This window comes from Hoplias malabaricus, chromosome 16, assembly GCF_029633855.1.
Source record: "Hoplias malabaricus isolate fHopMal1 chromosome 16, fHopMal1.hap1, whole genome shotgun sequence".
Taxonomy (NCBI): Eukaryota; Metazoa; Chordata; class Actinopteri; order Characiformes; family Erythrinidae; genus Hoplias; species Hoplias malabaricus.
The window spans coordinates 24,068,819-24,085,626 of NC_089815.1; the positions used below are offsets into that span (position 1 = coordinate 24,068,819).

The 16,808-nt window shown below is 39.5% G+C and overlaps 2 protein-coding genes across 5 annotated transcripts; both read right to left on the reverse strand.

Moving 5' to 3' along the window:
* Positions 1–44: 44 nt before the first annotated feature.
* Positions 45–3,596, reverse strand: plvapb (plasmalemma vesicle associated protein b). Its single transcript, XM_066647957.1, has 5 exons — positions 3,078–3,596; positions 2,841–2,910; positions 2,096–2,736; positions 1,828–1,965; positions 45–1,459 (listed from the first exon to the last, which is right to left on the reverse strand). Exons 1-4 carry the CDS (start codon positions 3,462–3,464, stop codon positions 1,831–1,833), a joined length of 1,233 nt encoding a protein of 410 aa, XP_066504054.1. The 5' UTR covers positions 3,465–3,596; the 3' UTR covers positions 45–1,459; positions 1,828–1,830.
* Positions 3,597–8,651: 5,055 nt separating this feature from the next.
* On the reverse strand, positions 8,652–16,242 carry babam1 (BRISC and BRCA1 A complex member 1). 4 transcript variants are annotated; one of them, XM_066647682.1, is made up of 9 exons: positions 16,106–16,242; positions 14,027–14,422; positions 11,870–11,928; positions 11,621–11,741; positions 11,306–11,384; positions 11,171–11,195; positions 10,941–11,070; positions 10,723–10,809; positions 8,652–10,494 (listed from the first exon to the last, which is right to left on the reverse strand). In XM_066647682.1, the coding sequence occupies exons 2-9, from the start codon at positions 14,408–14,410 to the stop codon at positions 10,294–10,296; spliced, it is 1,086 nt and encodes a 361-aa protein (XP_066503779.1). In that variant the 5' UTR covers positions 14,411–14,422; positions 16,106–16,242; the 3' UTR covers positions 8,652–10,293. The 4 variants fall into 4 exon arrangements, with proteins under 4 accessions (XP_066503779.1, XP_066503777.1, XP_066503778.1 ...); XM_066647680.1 differs by lacking the exon at positions 16,106–16,242 and adding an exon at positions 15,664–15,796; XM_066647681.1 differs by lacking the exon at positions 16,106–16,242 and adding an exon at positions 15,622–15,728.
* Positions 16,243–16,808: the final 566 nt, after the last annotated feature.

Genomic DNA, 16,808 nt, shown 5'->3' on the forward strand with positions numbered 1-16,808 from the left:
CACAGATATGACACAAAGTTTTACAGTGGAACAATCTAGATTCATGAAATATGTCTCTTACTGTTAAGGAAGAAACAATAGAAACATCACCAACAATAACAAAAACATCATCAACAATAACACAAAAGCCACAATTTGAATCAGAGGCTCATCCTCAGGCCTGAGGACTGATTCCAGTGCAATTTCATGGCCCGCTTGTTTTGAAATCTCTTAAATTTTCTAATTAGAATAAGATCCAATTTACTGGTCATTTCAGTTAGTCGATTTACATTTCCAGAAGAAAAGCTTTCACACACTGCTCTATTGCAAATTTCCCATTTTGTTTATTCTTGCACCAAATTTTAAGCTCAGCTGACAGAACAGACAAAGTCTTTTGCCACACTGTGTGTAGGATTTCCTCTTTGAAGGAGTTTTATAGTCACTCCCATTGTTTAAATTGACAGCTGTCATACAAGGGCAAGGTTTTTTACATTAGTCAAATTCAACAGCACTTAAAGGTCTCTAAGCCCACCATTTTAATTGCAGGCTAATTTACATATATAGATTTTTACTAGTATTTGTTTTAGAATTGCAATTTATAATAGAATTCCATAATTTTTATTCAAGATTGTGAATGATTCCATATCTTGTATTCGATTTGAATTTGGAAAAATATGCAATTAATTCAATGTGTCCTATGATTTCATCACAGTGATGACGAACATCCAGTGTTAGTATGAAGTGTAAAGAGGCTAATGAAATATTTTGTGTATTTTATGCATTTATTGAGGACAGTGTTGATGAATACAAAGACACACTTTTGACTAAGTTAGATAATACACGATTTGAAACAAATAAAATGAAACACATCTTTAAATATTTGAATTTTTAAAAAAAGTTTGCAGTAAAAAATTAGGTTATAATTTCCTTTAGTTTCACACAAATTTTACAAATTCTTTATGGATTTTCACTATTAACTATACATTTAATAACATAGCTTGCACTTAATATTATTTTACAAAGCTTACAATGAGGTTTTTGGGCTTTTCACACTTTTTACACAGAATGGTTAAAAAGGGTAGAGTAAGATCTGGTGCCACTCTGGATAGATTTATAGCAAAATGGTTATTCATGTGTAGAGTTTGATCTCCATTACCTATATGTTACCATTCAAGTGAAAAACGTCATTAGTCACAGTAACGCAGCAGTGATGATCCCTGTCATTTGCTAGATTAGTGACCAACAGCTTTTCAATACATTGCTCCAAATACATTATACATGGCATAAATACAGATTCATAAAAAGTTTGTTCTATCATATGTACAATTGCTATGTTATTTCTGTCACAGTATTATTAACAAATGAACACATGCTAAATTCAAATGTGAAAAGTCATGTTGCCCATGAACATTAAAGCTTAAAAATCACAAATCTGAAGCTCTTCTGAGATCTGCCTGGAGACTGAGGCAACATGTATCACCTGTTAAAACACAGTAAATGAGTACATAAATATCAAATTGTAGAAAATATATATAATCTACGCTCTCAGAAAAAAAAGGTATGGCAGAGGTACATTGCAGGCCACTAAAGGTACAAACTGTACAAATGTACCTTTTATAGGTAAAACACAGGTGTCCAGTTGTGTTCCTTAAAGGTACATTACATTCTCTTCTCCACAAGGAGACATGAATATTTGTAAGAGTTATTGTAACAGAATAAGGTACAGTTATGTTCCCTAAAAAGGTACAGATATCTACCCTTGAGGGTTCCACCACAGTGACAGTGTTTTTCTGACAGTCTAAAGTCAGCTAGAACATTGTAATGATGCTAATGTTTGCATGAATGTACCTTTCATGGTTGACTGCTGCCTACTGCAGTATGTCCTGCAGCACTTGCTCCAGCTGAGCTTGTGCCTATCCTGCTGTGATGTCCAAGGGATGTTGGATACACATATCCAGAGGATCTTGGCAAAGTAGGAGGTGCAGGCTGTAAATAAGGATATAATATATAATATTTGATAAGAACAGCAGTGCAAAACTTGATTGTTTACTACCGATTAACATTTATTTGTGCTGTTTATGATTCAAAAAGGTCAGAGATCCCAAGGCTTTCTTACCTTTGCTGGGCACAAGGCCTGGAGCTTTTCCTGAATCAGTGTTTCCTGCAACTTCAGCAGTCTCTCAACTTCTCTGTCCTGTGCCTCCTGAGACTCTACGAGTAACTTCTTGCACTTTTCATTTTCTTGGGTGCGGCTCTGGCTGCACTGCTGCAGATCTGATGTCAGCCGTCTGTTCTGCACTTCTAGATGACTGCTCTGGGCCTGCATTTCAGAGACTTTTTCACCAACGACGTTCAAGTAGCTTTGGAACTTGTTTTCCACTTGCCGGGACAGGTTGGTGCAATTGGCCTGGATCCTCTCCATCTGTTCTTGTTGTTTTGCACATGTGAGTAGGAAGGTGAAACTGGCAGGAAAGAGGTTATCGATTTTTTCCAGAAAGGCAGCGCTAACAGTTTGAATATCCCGCAGAGATGACACAAAGTCATCCTTGCATTTCTTTCTGAAAAGCTGCAGTTGAGATGCCAGATCTTCTTTTTCTTGCTTCAGGTGCGTCACCGATATTTCACACAGGGTCTTCTCTTTTGTAGCACGTTCTAAGTCAAGCTTGAGACTTTGTACTGTTAGAGTGTAATTGCTCTCGAGCATTACATACAGAGCTTTCTGGTGGTCCAGAAGATTCTGCAAACTTTTGAGGTGTCCTGCAACAAGAAAGCTTAACGTTACATCTACAGAAACATGTTTAGGTCAAAGACATTTCTATATATTTCAAATAGTGTTTTGATGAATCCATCATAAAATATACCAGGAGAAGGAGCGCCTGGAGAGCACGGTGCTGGAGGAACGATACGAGATTGGGGTTGTTTGCAAACAGACTACAATAAAGAGAAAAATTCCTTTAGTGTCATGTTTTCTCATCTTGTCTTATATTTTGGATTGGCCACTGGCGTACTTAAAACCAGCAGCATCTAAAAGCAGCAAATCACATTAAATTAACACATTCATTAAAAAGAACCAAATAAACAAAAGATTGGACACTTACTAGTTGATGCGCAAGTCTTGTGTTATTTGATTTGGCAGCCTCAAAGTCTATTGTGAGTTTTGCTAGCTTTTTGTCTGCTGTATCCTTCTCTGTTGTCTTTGTCTTAAGCAAGGTGGTGAGTTCAGCTTTCTCCTTCCTGAGTTTGGTGTTGTCCAGGGACAGCTTGTTGTAGCCAATCTCCAGTTCCTCCACCCTCATCTCTTCAGGGCTCTTCCCAGGTTGTCCGTACACCAAGAAGAGCACCAGGCTGACGATGATAAGTGACTGTATTAACGAAGAGAAGAAGAAAACGATCCGCAAATAATAACCACAGCTCTTTCCCTTGGATTTGTGAATGACCTTCTTCTCCAGCGCAACTTTGGGCCGGGAGTAGCTGTTGTTGTACATCTTTGCCAGAAATTAAACAGACTTAATTCAGGATTGATCCCTTGTTGCCTGAACCTCAAATTTCTAAAATCAGGCACCGTCCTGTTCTATGTATGCTTCTCAATGATTTATTAACATCATCCAAAACCAAGAACACAATGTAAACACTAGGAGGTTATGCATCACTCTGGAGCTTTTATACGCTCGCACACATTTCCTGCAAAGCCACTCTTTCCTGACCCTCCTCCGAGCTCCTGACCAATCTCTCCAGAGATTGTGTACTTCACACTGGGCGGTGGATATTTAGCCAAGAAAAACACCCTCCCTCAGCATCATGCCTTATCATCACATCATATGGCTTCAAACTATTCGTCTGGTAAAACCACAGTCAAAAGTTATTTCTTCTTAATATGATCAGTCATTCAAAGTTTTATCAGTTAACAAATTATCTATTGAAATATGTCCCTTCTTTGACCAAATCCACCATTACTGCTCATTTCCCACATTATCACTGATTCAGTTTCTTTTTGGTTTGCTCATTGATATTATCTGAGTTCCTTAACATCAGTTCATTAACATTCATTGATATTGACCAGGTTAACAGTGGTGAAGTTGATTCTGAGTCCATTTCTTAACATTGAGTTATCCACATTGATGCAGTTCTTATTTGTTTAGTTCCTTAACATTGATTTAGTTAAATGTAGTGGATTCATTAATTCAGTTTCTTTCAATTTATTTCAAAGATAGAGATTGGGCTTTAGTTTATTAACACTGACACTGTTTTTTTTAGTAGTAGTTCTGTATTTTATTATTTGTCAGGTATCTTAATATTAGTTCTGAACTTTAACATTCATCATTCATTCATTTGTTCATCCTTTGTACGGCTTCATTTTGTTTATCGTCACTCTGGGTCCATAGCCCACCCAGAATCTGTGTGGGCAAAGCAAGAACACACTCAGGACAAAGCACCAGTCCATCTCAGGGCATAACATAGTGGTGCTGTTATTCTCTCTCTCTCTCTCTCTCTCTCTCTCTCTCTCTCTCTCTCTCTCTCTCTCTCTCTCTCTCTCTCTCTCACTTACTCTCACTCTCACTCACTCACACATACACATACACAAACACAAACACCTATGGAATTTACAATTTTATAAACTTTACAGTCCAGCTACAATAACATAGTGGTGCTGTCATTCTCTCTCTCTCTTTCTCTCTCTCTCTCTCTCTCTCTCTCTCACTCTCTCTCACTCACTCACTCACTCACTCACTCACTCACTCACACACACACATACACATACACAAACACAAACTTTACACAACCAGTCCAGCTACAAATCTGTCTTCTTGGACTGTTAGATTGCACCTGCACAGACAAGGAAAGAACTGCTCAATCTCCTGATACAGTGACCACAGCTGTGCTGTGAAGCCACAATCTCAGGATGCTGGAGCTGTGTGACAGTAACACTACTTTTGGTGCCACTGTACCTGTCACATTTACATTCTGATATATCCATAAGAGGTGGGCATTTGAGCTCTGTAGATGATGGTCTTGGACCCTTTGCTCCAGAATAAGCCCTTTGCTCAACCTGAGGGGTATTCCACAAAGCAGGATTTCTCTGTTTAGCAATAAAACTAAAGCCAAACGTCAAGCCCATCCAATAGGAAAAGAGCTGAGGGAGAGTCCTATTGGACAGTCCTCAACTTTGGGCTTGAAAACCCTGGGAACCCATTTTGAAATTTAGACTTTTTTTGTATAATTCTAAACTTGGGTGTTATGTGAAACGTTCAGCAGAAGTTTAAATAAAAAACACAGAAAAGAAATATGATAAATCTCTCCTCGAAAACTAACAAAATACGTTCCATAGAGCTCTCTGAGAATGGTGTGGGCGTGGTTCAGTACAAAAGGCCGTGCGTGACTAACAGCGCTCTATCACCAGGGAACAGAATGCTGTTTATGTTACCATGGCAACACACTGCCTCGAGACAGTTTTTTTCTGGGTATTTACTCCGAACTGCGGTAGTCATGATAAAATGGCACAGGCAGGTAGAATTGGCGTTATACAACCGCTCATGTAAGAAATTACGGACGTCTTTTGTCTTTGGGGTGGTGTCGTGTGATTATTTTTGAACATGATTGTACGAACGGGATATCTTCTACTGAAGTAGCCTTGTAGTCATAGCAAAATTTTATGTAGTTAATAATTAATTTCAAATCAAATTACACTTTCAATTACATTTCAATATACGTAAAAATATTTATAAATATTATAAATAACAAATACTCTAAATAAAATGCCCTTTTCCCATTTCAAGTAAAATTTACAAATGTTTTTAAAAATTTACAATGTTTTTTAGTGCATATGTAAATAAAGTCCCTAATGATTTGTAGTTGCATTTGACTGCTTTACATAACCAGCAATCTGATTGGTTCTCATTGCTGGAGGGCAGGACCTTATTCATTACCAACAAGCTGATTGGCTCTTTGTGCTGAAGGACGGGAATCCATGTTCAGCGTTATGAGAATTTCAATCTGTTGTTGTTCCCTTATGGTTAAAGTTTCTGGTTTTACCTCACACAACACCGTCGTCCTGAAAGTGTCCCAAAAGAGCTTTTATCACGTCTCTTGGGCTTGGGACAGCGGTGTCTGGTGCCCTGCCCTGTGTGTGTCACTAATTGGAGTCACAGCGCTCATCATGACCACTGTTCTAGAGCATCACCAAATTTGTGTCTTCCCCCACTGCTACTGTGCTATACTGCCAGCCGAGTGCAGCTGTTATCCCTGCTGCTACTTTGCTCCATACACCGGTCCAGTGCAGGTGCTATCTCCGATGCTACACGACGACGGAGTGTTGTTGCTATCTCTGCTATACTCAGACTTAATCCATTCTTGCTCTCGTTCTGTGTTGTTTTGTGTTCTAATTGCTCTGTTTATGGCTTTCAATCCCTCCCCTTAGATTCATGAATAGCTGAATAGCTAACTCCCACAAGATAGACCACCAGTCTCTTCAGCTCAGAGGGGAGGCGTGGCTATGATAGCCTTGTGATTGGTCAGGGTAATACTGACATAAGCATTACCCACTTTTAGGACTGCCCTCTCTTTATTTAGAGGAGAGCAGTACTGGTGATTTTTGAGGAAATTTATCATATTTCTGTTTAGTGTTTTTTTTTTTTTAAATTTAAACTTTGCTGCGTGTTTCACAGGGCGGCACGGTGGTGCAGCAGGTACTGTCACAGTCACACAGCTCCAGGGACCTGGAAGTTGTGGGTTCGATTCCCGCTCTGAGTGATTGTCAGTGAGGAGTTGGTGTGTTCTCCATGTGTCCGTGTGGGTTTCCTCCGGGTGCTCCAGTTTCCTCCGGGTGCTCCAGTTTCCTCCCACAGTCCAAAAACACACGTTGGTAGGTGGATTGGCGACTCAAAAGTGTCCATAGGTGTGAGTGTGTGAGTGAATGTGTGAGTGTTGCCCTGTGAAGAACTGGTGCCCCCTCCAGGGTGTATTCCCGCCTTGCGCCCAATGATTCCAGGTAGGCTCTGGACCCACCGTGACCCTAAGCGGTTACAGATAATGGATGGAATGGATGGATGTGTGTTTCACATAACACCCAGGTTTAGCATTGTACTAACTAACTAAATAAATAAAATTTCAAAATGGGTTTCCCGAGGCTTTATGTTATCTAGCTAACTGAGAAATCCTGCTTTGTGGAATACTCCTCTGGTCCTGATGTTGCCGAAAACAAGCAATATACAGGCAACCATTAAACTAACTCCATCTTTTTTTTGCATCTTTCCCTGGATCAAATGCAATAAGTAAACACAGGTGAAGAAAACAAGCCCATCTCCATTCTGTTTCCTGCAGCCGCTACGGAGGCTATCGGTGTTAGGACCAGGCACAACAATGGTGACCTGCCATCCTTTCTGAGGGCCTCAATAACAAGTATTCCCCACAGCACAAGAGGCAGCACGCACGTTTGAACCTCTGTGTTCTTGTTTGCAGCGATGACGTTCAGAGCTGGCCCTCCTGTCTGGGAGGGGTGTGAAAAGGGAAAATAACGAAAGCCAGGGGTTTTCCTGCAGCCTATTGTCTTCCCTCCAATCTGTTCTCAGCGGAAGGTGTAATTTATGGGAGAATTTAAAAATGACAGAAAGTGACTAAACGGTCCTCACAGGTGAAATTTAAGACAAAAACAGGAAGATGGATGTGTGAAACACTCGTAAGTGTTAAGAGGGCACATAATTATATTGTTTTTCTTGGCATTTAAGACGATAATGAGACTCAAAATCAGCTTTTCCAGTTAATATCAGACTTTAAAATGTACTATTCAGGAAACACTGTATTGTTTTACTTTTATTTTTCTTGTAAATGCTGGTTGTCACCATTTTTTTGTGATATTCGAGGAATGGAGCTAATTTATCCATAATGTTCTTAAGAAATAAACATATGAAAAAATATAATTAATTGCAAAGTTTGCAATTAAAGTTAATGCTGTTTACACTGAAATAGATACATTTTTAAATAATACCTACATTTTCAGAATTTCTACACTATCAAACTGAATACAGCAATTTCTGGTCAATGCTTATAATAATATTAATTTTTTTGATGTTATAGTTTTTAAACATTATTTTGATTTAGGATTAAACGAAAAAAAAAATGCAGTTTTTCAGTGTTGAATACTGACCATGATGATATGCTGCTTTTTACAAAAACAAATAAGATTATGATAAAAGGCCACCTCTAATGCTAACTAGGCTCATATGGCCTTGTTGACTGTTTACACACATCCTATTGTTTACTGCGTATATGGGGAAAGGTCAGCTGTGATTCTATCTGTCCTTTTTCCTAAGAAACATAGCTAAGGCCTTGAGCTCAGTAGACGCCTCAGCTGTACTTCTGAGAAAAGAGGAGGCTGCAGATGGAAAAGCTGCTAATGATTATTTGATTAGACGTATAGCCAGGATTAATGCAACTATAAAACCTCTTCCGACAATTATTATGGACCCAGGCACTTGGCAGTGTTAAACAACAGGATGCAACTTCAAAGTTGTTGTTTATAAGCAGTTAGAACACTACAAAAAGTTCAAACACAATCAAAAACAAATCCTGAGGGGTGTATAAACCCAGTTAAAAAAAAGCTGGGACACTAGGTAAAATGTAAATAGAAACTGAAAGCAGTGATTTTCACATGGTATTTAATTTAATAAACACAAAGAAAATAATATCAACATTTTACATGTTCAACATGGTTAACTTTTGTAAACTGATATAAAACAGATACCAATTTCAAATGTAATGCCTCCATCACATTCCAGCTTTGTTGGAATTGGATTTGTTGTTAAATAGTTTCATAAAACTGTATTACAATTACATTGATACATTCATTAATATCTTCCACTGCAGCTCTCAAGGATTTTATGGGAAGATTTGTAACAGTTTTGCGCTAAATTTGTTCATTTTCCCCTCCAGCTGACATCTTCTCCAGGATCTACGATAGTCTTTTTACCTGTCTACATGGGAACCAAACACAAAGACATATACATATATGACATATACCCAAGACATTAAAAAAACATTGTCATTTAGTTCATTCTAGTAGAAGTGTTATGCAATCTCTGCACTTAACATAAAGACACTTGTCTGAAAATGAACTCTATGGAGTTTTATATGGAAAGAGTTTGACAAAGAAAATTGCAAGTAGTAGTATGAAAATCAGTGTGTTCCATTTTATTTATTTACACATGGAGTCTGGTATAAAACCTGCTTGGATTTGTGCTTACATTTCCATATATGGTGGGGGTAAGCAGTATATATTTATTACTGTGATAAACTACAACCTACCTACCATAGATATTTTCTAATTAAATAATTGTGACCATGTTTCAGTTTAGTGCAGCACAGTTTGTGAAACAAAAAACAAATGAAAACATTCACAGATTTTGATAGCACTTCTTAAACATGGCACCGACACTGTTCTTATTTACTGACCTTCATAAAACTGTAATATACATATCATGCATTATTGATCTTTTTTTTGTCCTAGGTAATATGGCCTACTGCAACAGAACCCACATTACATTTCAGTTTACATTGTACGTTATGCTTGACACATATTTTCAATGGAAGATTAATTAAGTTAGACATTTGAATCTGGAATTGGATGTCTGTCTGCAAGCAAAAAAAAGTGTCTTAAAAATCCAATTCCTTATTTCAACAATTTGGCCTGAGGTGTTTCTATAAGGTTGTCAGTTTAAAAAAAAAATTTTTTTTTGGTTTGTTTGTTCCATTAACCAGTGAACAACTAAAATAACAGATATACAAAACTAAGACGACAGGCAGAAAAAGGAAGTGTAAGTACATAGCAGTCCACAGGCAAAGATCCTTTCATTAAAATAATGCCTCTTAATAAAGCATTATTTTCTTCATCTTCCTCTTATTTCAGTGTTCGTTATTAGGAGGTTAACCCTAGAGGGACTGGTCAAGACTGGGCTGGTTTGTTGGCAAGACTTTCCTTCTCGTTCAGAACCCATCAGCATTGCCCTACAGCAGTGTATCAGTGCTGGTCTTGGAGGACCCCACTCTGTACATTTTACTGTTTTCCGTTTTAACACCCACCCACTTCAACATCACAAAGTAAATCCACTCATTTGGATTAGGTATTAGAACAAGAAAACCCCAAACTATGCAATACAAGGTTACTTTTGAATCAGTGGATACTTCACAGAACAGGGTTCTTCAGTTTGTTAGATAACTTAAGCACATTGTCAGTACCTGTCGAACAGAAGGACACTTTTAGGCTTCAGTTATCCAACTAACTGAAAAGGTCTGCTAAATTAACCCTAGAATTGAACAGCTTCTCTAAACTGTTGCCTCAATTTCTTGTGGATCGTCGCCCTCTAGCAGGCTGTAGGAGGCATGGCTTTGGAATGGCCTTTGCAGTGGGTGGCAGAGTAGCTTAGCCATGCAGTTGTAAAGCTCGATGGCAGGGCCACACAGCGACACTTCGAAGCGGTAGCACATCCCTTTAGAGTCCAAATTAGAGAAGGATGAATATATGTCCTGCAGAAACGAGACAAAGAGAAAAACAATCATCATTCAATCATATGAACCCATTCTACAGTCAAACACAAAGTATGCTTTATATTATTGGCCCTTGACAGCATTCTGACTTGTGATTAGGCTATTTCAATCTTTTAAAGCCTGGTGAACCTATTGAACAAGGGGCTTGCAACACAGCATGTCTGTATTTGGCTGAGTACTAAATTTTACAAATAGCTTGTGAAGTACCCTCCAGCTGTTGTCCTCCATTTGGTCATCTGCTCCATTATGAAGATAAATGACATCAAAAAAGAAATAAGGGGAGCGCAGCATTTTCTGGAGAAGAGACAAGCCACATTTGGTGTAAATGCAGGACAAACAAAACGTTGGGCAAAAATCCATCATGTCAGTTCTGACCTTTTTTAAAGGAACATGAGCAGATTATGGCACAAAACACGCTCACTTACGCTGACAGCATCCGAAGGGTTAAACTGCAGCTGGCCTGCATGCCGACTGTAGATGAGCAGAGTACGAACCACAAAAGGAGGTGGAATCGTCTGAACATTATCCATGAGTGGCAGCTCAATTTTCTGTAGACTGTAAGAGAAGAGCAGACATTTTACAGCATGTAATTAACGACTGCCTAAACAACAAGGTTTCATTTCTGCCATGAGGTTATTAAAAAAAATTAACTTACATTACATTGAGGAGATCTTCCAGGTCTAAATTAAAAAATGTTAAGGTATCTGCGGATATTTCGTACCCATCTAATTAACCTCCAGTGGAAATGTTAATATAATAATTATGACCATTATTAACATGAAAAGGATACTAAAGGATTCACAGACATTGGTTTCCAGGTCATACAAGCAGCTGCATAACTCCCGTGGGTCAGAAGTGAAGCCTGATAACTAGGATAAGATTTCAAAAACAAATTAACTTAATTGCAGTTAGCATTTGTTATTTATCTCTAATAATAATAATAATAATAATAATAATAATAATAGTTTGTGTACAGTTTGTGCACACTGTCAAAATTACACAGATTATTTTATGTACCTTATGTACCCAGTCCTGGATAAATCCAGTTTCTTCCTGGGTCAGTATACATTTTGTCAAATTGATGCCCCTGAACCAGAACACTTACCCATAAGGCATCATCGTTGACCACCACCAAGGCAAACTCATGTCTTTTGTCTATTTTATGCTTAGTTCTCACAAACATCTCAATCATCTTCTGGGAGATATTGAGGGCATTTGTCTTGGATCTAAACACACATTGCAGCAGAGTTTCAATTAACATAATCAAACCAGAGCTGCAAGAACCTGAAACATACAGATTTCTGTACTGTACAAAGTGACTGAAACCAAACAGAAATAAATATAGGCATATTACCCATTGAAGGATTCCAGTTTCTGTAGTGACATTTCTTCTGATAAATCCAAACAGATGATCTGATTGAGAAATAAAATATACAGAATTACCACAGAGGCTATAAATAAAAGCACTCAATTAGGTCTTCAGTAGACAAAAAAAGCTAAGCTCTCTGGAAATACAGGGGTTAGACAATGAAACTGAAACACCTGTCATTGTAGTGTGGGAGTTGTCATGGCTAAATTGGAGCAGCCTGGTGGCCAATCTTCATTCATTGCACATTGCACCAGTAAGACCATGTGCATCCAATGGTTCGAACATTGTATCCTGAAGGCGGTGCCGTGTATCAGGACGACAATGCAGCAATACACACAGCAAGACTGGTGAACGATTGGTTTGATGAACATGAAAGTGAAGTTGAACATCTCCCATGGCCTGCACAGTCACCAGATCTAAATATTATTGAGCCACTTTGGGGTGTTTTGGAGGAGCGAGTCAGGAAACGTTTTCCTCCACCAGCATCATGTAGTGACCTGGCCACTATCCTGCAAGAAGAATGGCTTAAAATCTCTCTGACCACTGTGCAGGACTTGTATATATCATTCCCAAGACGAATTGATGCTGTATTGGCCGCAGAAGGAGACCCTTTCGGTTTCATTGTCCAACCCGTGTACATGAAGTAATATTAACACATTATAGCTGTAATATTTAGGACACATTTACCTGGCATAACTCACAATGTGCACACTTTTGCAAATTATTTATGTATTATTATCATAAAGTAAATGTGAAACAGGAGGGTTTCTGTCCAAATTAGCTTTTGACTAAAACTGGTACTGTACTCTTTTCCTACATGACAATATCTACTAAGTTGATTTTAACTTGATTGATAAAGCCTGCGGTCACTGAAACATTCTACAGTGGACAAAAAACTGTACATTTTACAGACTAAATCCCTATTTGAACGGGATTAATTTTACCTGTGGACATGGGATAAAATTTTTTCTGTCTATTTCAGTCATTTTTCTGGAGTGCACATTCACATTTTGGAAAAGATTCCTGAGCCTATAACATACATTTTCAGGAGAATGGAGGAGCTGGAGGATGTGTTTAGTGAATAAAAAGCTGTTGGAGGTGTAGGTTTTGAGCACAACAACCACCTACAGACACGAATGTGTGTCTTTCTCAGTAAGTTACTGTTAAACAGTAATATCAGTTATAATAACTGTGTAAAGGATTGGTACATTTTTGCGAGTGTGGTGTGTTTTCCCTGTGTCTGCGTGGGTTTCCTCCGGGTGACTGTCTGTGAGGAGTGTGGTGTGTTCTCCCTGTGTCTGCGTGGGTTTCCTCCGGGTGACTGTCTGTGAGCAGTGTGCTGTGTTCTCCCTGTGTCTGCGTGGGGTGGAGTGCTCTCTCTAGGTTGGAAGTGAGATCCTGCCTCAAGTGGAGGAGTTTAAATACCTCGGGGTCTTGTTCACGAGTGAGGGAAAGATGGAGCAGGAAATTGACAGGCGGATCGGTGCAGCGTAAGCAGTAATGCGGGCTCTGTACCGGTCCGTTGTGGTAAAGAGAGAGCTGAGCAGAAAAGCAAAGCTCTCGATTTACCGTTCAATCTACGTCCCAACCATTACCTATGGTCATGAGCTTTGGGTAGTGACCGAAAAAATGAGATCGTGGGTACAAGCAGCTGAAATGAGTTTTCTCCACAGGGTGTCTGGACTCTCCCTTAGAGACAGGGTTAGGAGCATGGACATCCAGGAGAGACTTTGAGAGAACGTTGAGAGGAGCCAGTTGAGGTGGTTCAGACATCTGGTCCGGATGCTTTCTGAACGCCTTCCTGGTGAAGTGTTCCGGGCATGTCCAACGGGGAGGAGCACCCAGGGCAGACCAAGAACACACTGGAGAGACAACATGTCTCAACTGGCCTCTGAACACGTCGGTATACCCTCAGAGGAGCTGTGAGCAGTGGCTGGGGAGAGGGAGGTCTGGGTTTCTTTACTCGGACTGCTTCCCCCACGACCCCAACCCAGATAAGCGGTAGAGAATGGATGGATGGATTACTAGATCTCTCCATGAAAAACTAACACTATCCAAATAGCACTAATCTCTGGCAATAACTGCATTATAATATGTCCACATGTAAAAACTAATCCTGTCCAGACAGTACATTTGACGTACCACTTTTTCAGGGCAGTTTACTCTAGGTGCTCGTATCTGCAGCTCTGTGGGTGGAGGGATTTGTGGTGGCACAGAGGGCTGTGTGGTTTTAGGTCTGTCTTTGGCAGCAGACACTGGAGCTGTCACACTGGTGGTGGTGGTGGTGGCTGCAGCAGCAGCAGGTGCAGCAGGGACAGTAGTGGTGATAGTGGACGTGGAGTTTGGAGCTCCATCTGTGCTGGAGGCCTCTCCTTCGCCCTCCACTCGACTGCCCACGGCAGGCTGGAGCGGTGGTGTGCTGTTTAAACTGCCATTGCTGCTGCGTCTGTCCTCTGCTCCCTCTGGATTAGAGCGGGTCCTGGGCCGTTCCTCTCCATCTGCTGGGCCTGGATCTGAAGTCTCCATTCTGCCCAGTCACTGGTTATAGTCATAAAATAGAGATTAAATATTCAGATTGAACTTAATCAGAATTTTGTTGTTAAACAAAAAAAGAAAGCTTTGTATTGGAAGTGAATTAAATACATTGTATACATCCTGAGCCCTCATTGCCAACACTGACGCCGTAAAAAAATATGCAAGACAGACAACAATGAATTATTCATGAACTCTTATTGGTAAATATGACTCGTCAGGTTAGAAAACAAATATTTATACTTAAAATACTTAAAACTCAGTTTATCATTTTATTAAATTAAGTTAATTAAGTTAACAAATTAACTTATCAGAGATGGTATATTTAGGTCCGGAAAGTACAATTCCCTCCCAAAATTTTGTTTCCACAGCCCTACAGGTCTGAGTGGGTTTGAGTGCATTAGAGAGGACAAGCAGTTGGAATTAAATCCTGGTGAGTATTTACAATTTTCTGTTAATTTACATTTGTCACTTGGTAAAACGTATTGCAAAACTGACAGCACTAAGATTTCAGCCACGAAACTATTTCAATATAGCTTAAAATCCCCATCTGATCATGAATAAAAGCCCTATAAATGTATCCATCTTCCAAGAAAGTTACTTCCAAGAAAAGTAATCCCTGGTTCCTTAGACTTGGCTCAGATATGACTTTACCCCTTCACCTTCACTCAGTACACACTGATCTGTAAATATGCTATTCTTCCCACTTCTATTGCCACCCATCCCTCCACTGCTCTCCTGCACCTTAAAAGCCCAACCCCGGAAGTTGGTGGAATTCGTTTTCTGTAGGTCAGTGATGTAAGAAATCCTGGCTGTCTGGTTTTGCCAATTTTTAGCAATACTGTAAATGCAGTAATACTCAGCCAGGGCACTGCAGGAGGACTTGGTTCTCCGTAATAAGTTATCATCCTAGCGCTAAGTACTTTCTGTGTGTTTGGTACTGTTTATCTTGTATTTCTTTTACTATTCTTCCAGACACAAATAAACAGACAGTTTGAATAAATCCTGCCCTGCTAACATTTAGTCAAAGAGCGGATAAGACATGACAAAACATGCAGAGGTGTACGAGGTCAGTCTGATGAATTAAAAACATATCGAATAAAGGCACCGGCTAAACACTAGCATCACAGAGATTAGCTTTCCTGCTGAGGGCGGTTTATGATGACGACACAGAGGAGAACCGCCAGCAAAAGACAAAGACTAACCTATACATTCCAGACCAGGGAAATAGTAGATTTATGTCTCACCGATAGCTTTAAATCACAGTTAGCTCCAGAGAAGTGGTGTATTCCTAAACACTTCCTTATGAGTGTCTACTTCTCTGAGTCTCTTGGAGGTTGAGGAGAAATAAAAGAGCAGCTGCTCCACCTAAAGACCCAGCGCCAGCTTTACACCTCGCAATCTCTGTTTTAAATGGCCCCCTGCGCCCTAGAGTGAAGCACACTGCGCAAAAACAAGGACTGTTCCTGCCCCAGAGTGTTATTCTGTATGTCTACATGATGCTCATGACACAGGTGAACACAAAATGGGTGAAAAATGAAAATGTCACTGATCTGAAAACGGGTGGAGTAAACCAATGACAAAGCAAACAAAGAAAGAAACAGGTGGAGTGGGTAAAATTGGTGGGAAGTGAAAACAGATGAACAAAAACAAGTACAATTCATTCATTCATTGTCTGTAATCTCTTACCCAGTTCAGGGTCATGGTGGGTCCGAAACCTGGCTGGTATCACTGGGCACAAGGTGTGAACACACCCCAGAGCGGGTGCCAATTCTTCACAGAGTGACACACACTCACACATTCACTCTCTCTCTCACACACACACCAGTCCTCAAATTTGCAGGCAACAACATGCCCTTAACCTGCATCACCACCAAGAGTCTCATGAATGATGACATCTTTAAAAGAAAAAGGTAACACATTTTAAAGGTCTAGTACCTGTAAAATATAAATTTCAATATTAATTTCAACATTAATTAACCCTAATTTCCAGGGGGGAGTCTTCTAAGGGAGGGCTGTTCTAACTTGGGTCCATGGGTCATACATTGGCCATCAATTTCTAAACGTCTTTTAAGCTCTATCTGAAAAAAATCATGAAAAAGAGCCATATGCAGGACATCAATTTGGCAAAATGCACTGAAATAACATTCTTCACAGTAGCAACTTTAGAATAAAATCTCAAAACATACATAGTAAAGCTTAAAATCAGACTAATGTCCAGTTGTTTTTCCACTGTTTGGCTGTGGCTTCAACCTTTGCTTCAACAGAGACAAGTCTAATGAAAAACAGGAAAAGATCTCATGAGAGCATGGGTGGGGGCTATAATCATGGCTTTCATTAGCTAGATAGCAGATGTCTTTATCATATTAAAGGAAAGTAGACATCTGTGGCT

Coding starts and splice junctions, on each gene's coding strand:
- plvapb (XM_066647957.1), bottom strand. CDS start 3,464: ATGTACAACAACAGCTACTCCCGGCCCAAAGTTGCGCTGGAGAAGAAG. Junction 2,737..2,840: donor TCCAGGCGCTCCTTCTCCTG/GTATATTTTATG, acceptor TTCTTGTTGCAG/GACACCTCAAAAGTTTGCAG. Junction 1,966..2,095: donor AGGCCTTGTGCCCAGCAAAG/GTAAGAAAGCCT, acceptor CCTTATTTACAG/CCTGCACCTCCTACTTTGCC.
- babam1 (XM_066647682.1), bottom strand. CDS start 14,410: ATGGAGACTTCAGATCCAGGCCCAGCAGATGGAGAGGAACGGCCCAGG. Junction 10,810..10,940: donor ACCCTTCGGATGCTGTCAGC/GTAAGTGAGCGT, acceptor TCTCTTCTCCAG/AAAATGCTGCGCTCCCCTTA. Junction 10,495..10,722: donor TGGAGGACAACAGCTGGAGG/GTACTTCACAAG, acceptor TCGTTTCTGCAG/GACATATATTCATCCTTCTC.